The 13,123-nt window shown below is 38.7% G+C and overlaps 1 protein-coding gene across 3 annotated transcripts in view; it reads right to left on the bottom strand.

The window, feature by feature from the left end:
* The window catches only part of LOC117302973 (valine--tRNA ligase-like), a 41,350-nt gene that overhangs the window by 17,768 nt on the left and 10,459 nt on the right, over positions 1 to 13,123 (bottom strand). Inside the window, exons 2-4 of one of the 3 annotated variants that reach the window (XM_033786981.1) lie at positions 12,261 to 12,542; positions 1,504 to 1,585; positions 801 to 901 (exon numbers count right to left, since the gene is read on the bottom strand). In XM_033786981.1, coding sequence (XP_033642872.1) covers positions 801 to 901; positions 1,504 to 1,585; positions 12,261 to 12,335 — 258 coding nt within the window. In that variant the 5' untranslated portion in view covers positions 12,336 to 12,542. Of the gene's footprint in view, positions 1 to 800; positions 902 to 1,503; positions 1,586 to 12,260; positions 12,693 to 13,123 lie in introns of those variants that run through there. The other 2 variants (XM_033786979.1, XM_033786980.1) reach the window with 2 other exon arrangements.

Below are 13,123 nucleotides of genomic sequence, written 5' to 3'. Positions count from 1 at the left end.
AACTGGACCAGCAGCCGATTTCACGAAACGCTAGGATTAATCCTATCTCAAGTTAGGAAGAGTTACTCAAAACTTACTACAACAACTTATAACCCTTGAAAAGTTACAAAAAAGGGTCATTTCGTATCATTCTGGTTGGTCAGCAAAAATAATACACTCAACATGATGTGGAAATATGCCAATTATTCATTTTGCCTACAATAACTGATAGACTGAGACATTTGTTTGTCAATTTTGGTAAGACTTTGTTTGAATCTGAAAACTACAGGCACTGGCTCCCACCAAACAAAAACAACAACTTGCAGAATGCCCCCAAAAATGTGCCCCCCCCCCCCAAATGTAGGACTGGTCATTGCAAAAATAGTTGCATTCCATCCCTTGTCCAAGCACTCACAAATAGCTATTGATTTGTGTTCACTCAGTTGGTATGCCTTTTGTTCCCATCCTTTCACCTTGTTCCTTGAATGTGACTTGCTGTGCAATTATTTGTTTTATCTTACACATGTATTTGTCACTGGCACTAGCCAGTTTGCTTTTTTAATTTATAAAAACAAACTGTATTTCTTATTGGTTTTTCTACAATTTTTAACATTTCTGTTTTTTATGAATCTCTGTATTTTAAACACCAATTTTGTAACCAAGTAAGTTTTGATGTTAACAATTATTTTTGAGCAATTACCAATAGTGTCCAGTGCCTTTAAGCAGCTACAAAAAACTACCTACACTCTGCTAGATTTGATTGATGTGATTATGGAAAACATCTCCAAACAAAAAAGGCTGAAAGTTGAAGGTTTCTTTACCGCATTCTCCGGTTTGAAGAAACCCATGTTCTCCCACCATGCGTACCACGCAGACTCTACATAGGCCGGACTGTAGGATTTCGGGAGTGGCACGCTGGTATCTGCAAATAACAACAATACTCGTTAAAGGGACACGTTGCCTTGGATCGGGCAAGTTGGTCTATGAAAACCGTTTGAAAAGCGTTTGTTTAAAAATGCATGTGGTTGGAATGTGCTTTAAAAGTAGAATACAATGATCCACACAAATACGCCTCGAAATTGCACGGTTTCCTCATACGTTGTGAGCTAACACATTTTAAAGGAACACGTTGCCTTGGGTCGGACAAGTTGGTTTATAAAAAGCTTTTATAACCGTTTGTTATAAAATACATATGGTTGGGAAGATGGTTTAAAAGTAGATCCACACAAATTTGCCTCGCAATTGCTTGGTTTTCCTTCTACTTTGCGAACTAACACGGTCGGCCAATTGTGGGAGTCAAACAACTTGACTCCCATAAATGGCTGATTGTGTTAGTCGACGAGGTAAAAGGAAAACTGTGCAATTTCGAGGCGTGTTTGTGTGGATCATTGTATTCTACTTTTACAACATCTTTCTACCCATTGCATTTTATTCAAAACGGTTACAAACGCTTTTCAAAGACCAACCTGACCGATCCAAGGCCACATGTTCCTTTATCTCGGCCATCACTGTATAGTGTTGTACCTTTCTTGTCCCCTGGCATTGTTGGTATGTCATAAGTAATGATTTCCTTTGGTTTCCACGATCTGGCCGGCTGAGACTGAACCTGAAAAAAATTTGTAAAATAAAAATCAATACCAACATTGTTATTGATCTCGTTTCGCAAAAATATTTCGCCGCCAACAATACAAATTGCCCAGTCTGTCATTGAACCATCTTATTATGGATTCATCATTGTGCATGAGTAGACATTGTGATAATGTTTGCAAAGGAGCTCTCATGGCTATTAGGAAAATATCACAAATTCGCCGCTACCTAGATGAAGCAACTACTCTTCGTCTTGTTCATGCCTTCGTCACTACTAGACTTGATTCCTGCAATTCACTTCTGTATGGACTCCCCGATAAAGATCTTGCTAAAATTCATTGTGTACAGAACACTGCTGCTCGCCTCGTTTCTTGTCTGCCTCGTTCTCACCATATTACACCTGTACTAATGCAATTGCATTGGCTCCCAGTTAAGTTTCGAACAGTTTACAAAATTCTTTTGTTAACTTTCAAGGCTCAAACATGTCAATCTCCTGCTTATTTATCTGAACTTGTTCATCATTATTCCCCTACTCGGACTTTACGATCATCTTAACAGTCACTGCTTTCTGCTACTAGAGCTTCTTCCATTTTTTATGGCCACAGATCTTTTTCTTACGCCGCACCGTTTCTTTGGAATAATCTTCCTGTGCATATTCGCCAAGCTGATACTTAACAATGTTTTAAGTCCTTGTTGAAAACTCATTTGTTTAAAGCTTCTTTTTTGTAATTTGCCTATTTGTATCTTGTATCTTTCTCTAATTGTTTATGTTATTGTTTCTTTAATGCACTTGGAGGCTTTTGCATTAGGCGCTTTACAAATGTCTTATTATTATTATTATTATTGTTAAAGTTTTTTGATTTTGCAAAGAATGCTGAGTGCTGGGAAGGGGTTCTGGAGTGAATTTTGTTTCTTTCACTATTCTCTTGCAACTTCGACAACCGTTGAGTTAAAATGTTATTTTGTGCATAACATGTTGAGATACACCAAGTGAGAAGACTGGTCTTCGACAATTACCAAAGGTGTCCGGTGCGTAAATAAGATACTATATTATTTCACAACGAAAAAAAAAACTTTTCCTAGGATATGATAAAATGGATAAATACTGCATTTAGCCACTGACCTGCTGTATACACTATGGTAATTTTATAAATAAACCAACCGGTTGTACAACCATGTAACTGGTCATACAGAAGCTGTGCTGGCCCAAAGCATATCACACCTATAAACGAACCCACAATCATGCAATGGGTTCAAAACATAAAATTTCTTTAATGATGGTAAGCTCACTCTATGAACAGAATGTATATAGTATGGTTGAATGGTTAAGGACTCTCACAGTCCAATGCCCAGAGGTTAATGGTCTGGGATCTGCCCACAGTGGTCATGCTAGTCTTGGTACAAGACGTTTGTTGTTGAGTTGATCATGGTAATACTATAGGCCCACAATCCGGCAATGGAGTCACAACATAAACTTTCTTTTGTAATGGTAAGCTCACCTTGTGAACATAATGACCTTAAGTTGCATTATAAAGGAAAGGTACTGTTACATCATATAGTATGGTTACAGTCCAATGACCAGAGTTAGCCTACAATCCAGCAATTTCTTTTGTAATCCACTTAAGAACAGAATGACCTCTCGTTGCATTATAGGGAAAGATGCTGTTAGTATGGTTGAATGGCTAGGATTCCCACTGTCCAATGACCAGTGGTCATGCTAGTCTTGGTACAAGACGTTCTCATTGAATTGATCAACCTCTGTGGTAATACAATCCGGCAATGGAGTCATAACATAAACTTTGAACAGAATGACCTCTCGTTGCATTATAGGGAAAGATACTGTTAGGTCTGTAGTATGGTTCAATGGTTAGGATTCCCACTGTCCAATGACCAGTGGTCATGCTAGTCTCGGTACAAGACGTTCTTATTGAATTGATCAACCTCTGTGGTAATACTATAGACGATGTGACCTTTGTTTACATTCAAACCGCCCTCTGTTGACAAACACTATATACGTCATGTTTCGCCGGGCAAAGAGTTGTGTAGACATAGTAAGATTGCATACACTTTCTAGCTGGCTGCCAAAACACAAAGGTTTTGCCCTGCGGTATGCGCTTGAATCATGTTATGGTTTTCGTGTGATGTCAGAGGTCACATCGTCTATAGGCCCACAATCCCGCAATGGAGTCATAACATAAACTTTCTTTTGTAATGGTAAGCCCACCTTGTGAACATAATGACCTTAAGTTGCATTGTAGGAAAGGTACTGTTATAGTATGGTTGAATGGTTTAGGACTCTCACAGTCCAATGCCCAGAGGTTAATGGTCTGGGATCTGCCCACAGTGGTCATGCTAGTCTTGGTACAAGACGTTCTTGTTGAGTTGGTCAAAGAATAATTTCTCTTTGTTTTTCAGTTGGTGTATCATTTCAACCATTTAATTTTCTGGATTTGAGCCCTGCGCTCACAAAATGAGATACCAAAAAATGGGTTTTTAAGTTGACTTACTGGTTCAATGAATTGTAACGAAGTGATTGTTTAAAGGAACACGTTGCCTTCAGATTTCACAAAATTTCACGTTTGAGGGTGTTCCTTATACTTATTAAGAGTTGTTCTTGCAATAAAACACATTTAATGTGTTGTAATTAGTGAATGGTAATTAAAAAAAACAAACACTGACCTCTGACCCCATAACATGGCCCGCGAAATATATACGTTTTTCAAGCCGTCAAAACGATCGTCCGTTTATGCGCGATGCACAGCAGTTAGGCTGGCGCCGTAGCCAATGGCCTGGTAAACCTACCAGAAGAACACGAGGTAATATACCGTTCTCTACCATACGACGTTGTGTGAAATGTAAACACACCATTTTGCTGTCAAAATGGATCGCCGAAAAACACAGATTCAGCTCATTGCTCTACGCAAAGAGATGATTGAAGACACGTCCAAAAAGAAGGAAAGGACACCTCGCCAATCAGGGTAAGAATAATGTAGTGGGACATGGACTAGCCGACGAGAGAGAGAGAACGGACCGTGATTGTTTATACCCAATGCAATGTTATTGTTAGTTATTATTGTGGACATGACACGTAAATTCACAGCCATGAGACAGCCGCAGCACTGAGTTGTGAGAGTACATAATGTACATGTACTATGACTAGTTTACATATAATTTTGTAGATCTATTCACTCGGTGCATAGATGGGGGTGGGGATTTGAATCGAGTGCCCAGCGTACTAACTAATGACTTGGCATAATTTACCCTAATTTACTTTGATGCTACAATTAAAAGAGTCGTTTATCTGGCTGGGAAGGGGAGGGCTTTTGTAAAAATTGTAGAAGTACATTTTAAAATAGTACAGATTTATGAAATGTTTTTTGTATATTTTTAACAGTTTACCCAAAATATTGTACCCAAGTCAACTCGTACCCAAGTCAACCCGAATTCTTTCAAAGAAGTGTGACCTTTCAAACAATAACAAATAAAATTTTCGAGAACTAATATAATAAAGTTATATCAATGGTTTTCAATTTCTTGTTGAAGGTACTATGTGAGCAGATGCCAGGACTTGGCGTAAACATCTTGGAGACCTCATCAAACCTGGCACCTCCAAGTCCACATCATCCACCTCCGCAAAGCTCTTGCCAAGCTGGTGGGTTTGTACCAACTGTAGGGAGATGCCAACACAACAGGACAGGTCATGCTGCAAACAAAGGCCGGATGAATGCTTCTCAAACTTGGCAGTAAGAGACTGATTATTTCATACTGTCAATGGCATGTGCATATATAACAATATACACATGTACTGTCAAAGCAGTCCAGTTTTGTTACATGATATTTTGATCTGTGTCCCCCCCCCCAAAAAAAAAAAGGAAACAAAGTAAATGTGTAAACAAACATTTAATAAGGAAACACAAATTTAAGCTTTCATTCATTGTAGTTACTTGTAAACAGCCTCCTTCGCCAACGTTGCATTACCAAAATACTTCACACTGAACAGCCACATCCTAATAACATCATGTCTTTGACCAGCAGCCGATTTCACGAAACTTTACGCAACTGCGTAAGTCCACTTGTGCAACGTTTATGGAGCAACTTGCGCCATTAAAATTGCGCAAGTGGACTCACGCAGTTGCGTAAAGTTTCGTGAAATCGGCTGCAGGGAGGTAGTATTTGCTAAAATGTCACTTTAATGAATCAACATCAAGTGCATGGGTTTTATATTCCATATACATGTACAAATAACCAATTTTTATTTTGTTAATTGTTTCAAAAATTTTTGTGTTTATATTTGAAAAGATCTTGAGGCACCTTGTTCTGGACCACCATTAGAGTTGGCACGACATCACAGGAATGACATGTACACCAGGGCAGCATGATGTACACAACAAATGACTTTGCCACCCAGCCAGCCTTCACAGACAACATGTGTCATGTCAGAATGGTACTGGAAATAGAGTAACACTACCTGGTTACTGTGTTTGTAAAATCAGGGGTATATTTCCAGATAGTTTCAACTCTCATTTACACATGATTTATGCAAAACAGGTTTAACAAATGCCAATATTTCCCGTTGTCAACAAGTAGATTCTTATTCCTAAATTAACACATGTCAATACTTAAACTTATTATTATTTTTTTTTTTGCACATTACTTATGTCAACAAATCATTGAATGTGATGTGAGCAGAGTTTGTTTTCATCACAACGACATATGATTAAGTTTAATTTGAAGTACATGGCCAATTGTTTATACAATCATATTTATTGTATTATTTGAGATTTCGATATTTTGTAACAAAAAACACACAAGAACAACAAAATGCAAAAACATAAACAATCTGTATTCAAATAAATTTATCTGAAATATCTTTATTCTGTATTCATAAAGAGACATGGATCATAGATGCAACAAGTTTGATAAACACGGTGCCATTTCAATTTTTTAACCTTAACCCTTGCAAGTGTATTTTGATTTCAAACCACATGCCTGTTATGAAATGCTGTTTTAGAATGATGTTTTAGAACTAGTCATATTGTTGACTAGCAGACCATGTTAGTTCGAATAAGTAAAAGTTTTAAAGGAAAACCACCCAATTTCAAGTCATACTTGTGTTGATCATTCTATTCTACTTTTAAAACATCCTTTCTAACCATACAATGCATTTTACAACCAAATCACTCGATTTAAGGCATTGGTCTCTCTAAAGGGACTTTATACCTTAGATGTTGGTAAATAATTACTAATTTGTGATCATAAAACTCACTTGATAAAGTCTACATGATGAGAGGCATGTCAAAGGACTTGTTTCTATACTGCAATGGTGTTTTTCTTTCACTGTTTCTTGCAGCTTTTATTGCCAAATTTCGCCCAAATTGTCACAGGTTTATTGTTTTTATGCATAAATATTGAGGAGATACACCAACTATTACTAAGGATACTGCATGGGACTATAGTGTTCTTTGACAAAGGACAAATTCAATTAATGTTTGCAAATACATCGTGTACTGCTGTGAATTGTAAAAACATGTCTCAATAAATTGACCATATTGTTTTATAAAGTTCCTATAAATTTGTGACAAAGATTCTATTTGATTACATACAAACTCTAGAACTTGCCAATAATGCACTGACCTTATGTCTTATGCACACCTGTACAGACATTTTTGTAGCCAAATTGTGGAAATTAAATTTAAGAAGTGGAAAATCTGGATTTGTGTTTTGCTACAAGTTCTTCTGTTGGTAGTAGTGGTGGTGGTATTAGGGGGGGGGGGGATGGCGGCTGTGGGTAGAAGCCATCCTTGCACCATTAGCGGTAAGCCTGGGCGACTAGTGTCGGACTCCAACTATTGAATCCTTAGTCGAGTCGCGACTATTGTTTTCAACTATCCGGTTAAACGTGCTACAAAAATAGTTTAAAAAAAATTGTGTCTACCTGTTTGGTGAACCAATTTAGTCGCTCATTACTATTCATGACAACATAATTTACTTACAGAACACAGTCAGACATCAGTGACACAAATCTTCAATCTTTTCCGCTTGAATTAGACTATATTGTGCTTGCGGCACACATTGCCACAGTGCATCGTGATAATTAAAAATTTGTCGCGACTAGTGTCGTAGTCGCAACTATTGGATGGAGGTGCGACTAGTCGATTAGTAATTTTCACTGGTCGCCCAGGCCTAATTAGCAGAGTTTTCCTGTCCTGCGAAGAAGCTGGTTGTCATCTAACCGTGCTTGGAAAACTTCTTTGATGTACGTGTACTCTTTCTTGTCCATACCGGCTTCAATAATCACATCACCACCCAACTTTCACTGTGACCTGGCAATCAAGTATCGATACAAAAATGTTACAAAATAATAAAATTGTTCCCCGTTTCTGATTTTGTTTTGTAATTTTTGAAAAGAGTTCTTCTAGACTATGGCCCTTTTTGAAACCACGGCTTTGGCTTTGGATTCAGCTCGGGCTAGCTTGGCCCCGCAGATGTTTGGACAATACTGAGCGTGCTTTGCGTAGGGATTCAGACAAGAGGACGGAGTCTGAAGCCGAATCCAAAGCCGAAGCCGTGGTTTCGAAAAGGGCCTATGGAAGCTTCATTTTTGTGGACAAGAGTATTACTTTATTTTAGCTTTCCTTGCCAACTACCATTTGCAGTATGTGCTCCCTGTTCAGATGCATCGCACAGTAAATTTTGCTGTCAAATGATTCTGAGCAATGTAAACAGGAGCTACCTCAAATAGTACCGTCCAAGACCAAGGTCAAGGAATTACATCCCCATAATAGACATAAACATTATTTGATAAAACAATGAATGTATACCCCGAAGAAAGGATCATGTTGGCAAATAAGACAAGTGACATCTATCCTATGGCGATGGACTAGTATTAGATAGACACCACTGTCCTGTTGCCCTGTGACTCTACATGTACATGCAAACAGCATAGAGAAAGGACAGAGAAGTAAAGTCCCTGTAATTTTGTATCTAAAAACGAACTGTGGGGTATATGTGACTCGCAATTGCATACTATACTTACGCGGTAAACACGGTAAACGCCTCTCCGACATGTCTGAGCAGATGTTTTATGAGAGGATGAATTCTCTAGCTGTAGTTTTGTTTCAACTCCACTCGCTAGTTGGTATTAAATAATCTCGTCTTTTTGCTGCAAAGGCCCGAGGCAAAAAGAGACACACGACTACAGAATCACATGCACTATTAGTATTAGTAAAACGGGTACTAGACATTCTTTCGTGTACAAAGTATTCGCATTATTAGACTGGCCCCGCTAAAATCCTACATCGTACGAGCAAGAACGGGGAGTTCAGTGCGTCTGGGGAGGTCTGGCCGCGGGGGATGATGGCCCGCTGGACGGCAGCCGCTCGGCCCCGGGACGTGGGCTGAACTTGCTGCTTAGCTAGATTTATAAAAAGTTAATTCAACGTAGGCCCTTTTATTTTTGTTCATTAACTGTTTTTTGTTGTTGGTAACCATGGAGGAAGAGATAGATACAAATGGGGTTCGTAAAATGGTTAATAATTGCTCAGTCGTATAGTTCAAAGGCTGCGACTGGAAATAAGACTAGTGAATTTGGCGGCCATTTATGGGAGTCAAAATCTTGACCCCCATAAATGGCGGAGCGTTTTGTTTCGAGAAAGTTAGCAAAAGCGAAGCATTTCTAAGGCATGTTTGTGTAGATCATTATATTCTACTTTTTTAACATCTTTCCAACCGTAATCATTTTACATCAAACGCTTGTCATAGCCCAAAAACGCCCAATAAAGCGCAACCCGAAGCCAACGTGTCCCTTTAAAACAAATATTCTGGAAAATGATTCAAAATTCCTCTTATTTTATTTTAGCTGATTAGGTGTTTGGCCAATTCCGCCCGGAACATCTCTTGTTTTTTGTTTGTTTTTTCTCTTAACCCTTCTACCCATCGATTGTCCGCTAAAAAAAAGTGTGCTTACCAAGCTCATATAAACTTGAAACTTTACATATAGTTAAATAGTCATTAGAGAATTAAAACCTTTAAATAGGTACGTCATAATGTCATCACCAGATATCAAAATATACAGAAAATCAAATAAAAATATTTGAAAAAATCTAAGGCCACTTTTCGAAACCCGGCTTGGCTTCGCCTTTGGATTCGGCTCAGGCTAACGGTTGTTTTGACAATTGCACATGTTTTGCGTACACGCTCAGGGCTTCAGACGTGAGGATGGAGCTTGAAGCCGAATCCAAAGCTGAAGCTAAGGTTTCGAAAAAGGCCTAACCATGATACCCACAATGGTTGGTTACAATCTATACCATTGTCAAGGGCTTTGAACACTCAACAAAAGCTACACTGAGTGTGACCCCATTTGACCTTTACAACATTTCTTTAAAAAAATTTACATCAGATTGTAGGTCTGTGTGCCAGCTCAAACTTTTGCACACAGATAAAAACCATTTGATCTAAATTACTGGTCGAATTCGGATAATAAAAGCTTCCTATGTTGTCATTGAACCGCATTACTGTGTATAAATGCAAAGAACCTTGTGGCTGGCTGTACCGCTCCATTGATCAGGCTGTTCATTGATCAGAATCTCCACGAGGCATTAGGGTTTGTTATTACAAATACTATTAATTTATTATTATAAATATTAGTATAAATATTATATTCCACGCAAGTCGCAACACTAAAATGTGAAAAATTTGTCAATAAACAAAGACACGTTAGCTCTGTGGTGTGGTGGTATAACATACACATCTGCTCGGTTCAAATCCCACTTGAGTGTTCGCCTGTTTTTTATTATTTTGTTATTTTTATAACTCGCAAAAGTTCTGGGCACAATGCTTAATTCAGATCAGGGAAGGGTCACCACATTATTAAAATACAACCGACCCACTGAACACATGACCTAGTCACTAGCTAAGCTAGTGTTTGTCTTAACTATTAGTATTGGATGTCGGACACTTCGTACCTATGCCACTTCGTACCCTGGACACTTAGTACCTTCGGGACACTTCATACTGTAACCAAATTGGTCACTTTGTACCGTGGGCGGGGTACGAAGTGACCATTAGCTGAGTCACTTCGTACCTTCACTAAAATGTGTAATCCTCAATAACTTAATGTTCGTTGAGATAAAAATAAATAATACATAATGAATTATAATTTTTGTTTGAATGTGAATGTGTGAAATTAATATTTTGTATAAATTAATTACTGCCAAGGACAACATCATCCGCCAATATTTTTTACAAATATTTTAAAGTCAAACAATCACGCAATCGCCAAAATGGCTCCTTCCCCAACAAAATAGTACCAGTTGGTTTGATTTGATTTTATTTCATAATCATCCGATCAGAAAGCATAAAATAATCATAAACGATGCAGAAATCCCGAATTAGTACGAAGGTAGGAAGTGTCTTGTGAGAAGGTACGAAGTGACTCGTGAGAAGGTACGAAGTCACTTTGTACCTAAAAAAGGTACAAAGTGTCCACGGTACGAAGTGGCAAAGGTACGAAGTGTCCTGAAACCTTAATATTATGTGGATGGCTAGTTGCGATAATCGTAACCCTCCATCCTCCCGACGGTCGGAGACCGGAGGGTTACGACACAAGACTGATATTATCGGTGTAACTAGCAGTTTTGACCAGTTTTTGCCAGACTCGTGATCAGATTCGTCCTTTTTTTCCACTTTCCAAAATCATGACAGACATTCTAAACACATGGAGTTGATCTTTATTGTATGACAACGTCATCTGGAACCCTTAAAACAACATCATGAAAATATTTGGCAGAAAAAACGACAAAAACTTACCAAAAGACTGACCGAATATATCCATAATCCATAGCGGGACCAACTAGTGACTTTGAACGTCGCACTTGCTTGGCAACAACCAATCAGCGTGACCCAACCATCGATGTCGTATGCGTATCGGCCATTCCAGCTTGCAAACTCACCGCCTGTGTGTGTAAGCACTGATCCCCCGCACCGAGTGCGCAGCATGCAGGCATGTACATGTACATGTACATGTACTGTGTGAACATCGTGCGTGCACAAACTATACAGCTCGTAAGTAAGTACCGTGTGCTGCTCCATACCCCCACATGGCCAAACACACCCTGACGTTGTGTGCGTGTGTGTGCAAGTGTACACAATACATGTACATGTACATGCCTGCATGCTGCGCACTCGGTGCGGGGGATCGGTGCTTACACACACAGTGCGGTGAGTTTGCAAGCTGGAATGGCCGATACGCATACGACATCGATGGTTGGGTCACGCTGATTGGTTGTTGCCAAGCAAGTGCGACATCAAAATCACTAGTTCTATAGTTGGTCCCGCTATGGATTATGGATATATTCGGTCAGTCTTTTGGTAAGTTTTTGTCGTTTTTTCTGCCAAATATTTTCATGATGTAGTTTTAAGGGTTCCAGATGACGTTGTCATACAATAAAGATCAACTCCATGTGTTTAGAATGTCTGTCATGATTTTGGAAAGTGGAAAAAAAGGACGAATCTGATCACGAGTCTGGCAAAAACTGGTCAAAACTGCTAGTTACACCGATAATATCAGTCTTGTGTCGTAACCCTCCGGTCTCCGACCGTCGGGAGGATGGAGGGTTACGATTATCGCAACTAGTGGATGGCTAGTTTTTTTAAATTTATTCCATAATCAATTGAAAACAAAAACATCCACCCACCTTCATAACTTTTGACATACGAAGAAGTTCCTGTTGTTTTTGCTGTCTGCGTAACTTCTCAAGTTTTGATTGCATTCTGTCTGATTTGTTACTTGTGTTGTTTTTCTTTCTATCGTCCGTCTCCACAGTTGTGCTGTCACTACCAGGATTTGCTGCCGCCCCGGTTGCACCATCTTCTCCCGTCCCATCGCCTTCCGCCGAGCCTGCCGAGTGTCGACAGCGCCGGGCCCGCCAAATACCGTTTCTCCGTCCAACATACCGGCAATTCAGAGACGAAATTCTCTGCGAGAAGTACAAAGAAAACATTTGAAAGCTATTTTACCTGATATTTTGGTTACATAGATCATAGATGGCCAAAAGACTGTAAACTTTCTGGTGCTTCAAGAGCGACCGAACTGACGATGTTCATGGGCGCCGCCATGTTTAAAACTACATCCTCTTTCTCTCATTTTGTGAAATAGTTCTCCCTTTAAAAGTGAGTGATGAGTCTATACACATTTAAAATAATTTAAAATAATTATATAAATAATAAAAAATAATCATTTTTTTTATTAAATCATTTTTTACCATTTGTTGTGGGGTGATTTTCTTTGTTTTTACAGTTGTGTTCAGATATCGTCAAAACCGTTTTTCAGGAATAGACTATTCTTAACTGTGTCTAGTCTGTGACTAAACTACTCCCTTCTATCCTGTAATTTGACTCCTGCTTGAAATTGTACAGCATTTTTCTACACAAACAATTCTCGTAAATTTTTATGTAACAAAATATTAATAACATCTTTAGCCCCAAAAATGAGACATAGTAATTTAAAAAACTTGTTTTTATTTTAATGTCCATTACACAGCTTGGTTCCCCCCATACA

This window comes from Asterias rubens, chromosome 19 (assembly GCF_902459465.1).
Source record: "Asterias rubens chromosome 19, eAstRub1.3, whole genome shotgun sequence".
In the NCBI taxonomy this organism is placed as follows: Eukaryota; Metazoa; Echinodermata; class Asteroidea; order Forcipulatida; family Asteriidae; genus Asterias; species Asterias rubens.
This window is presented reverse-complemented; position numbering and strand designations above follow the sequence as displayed.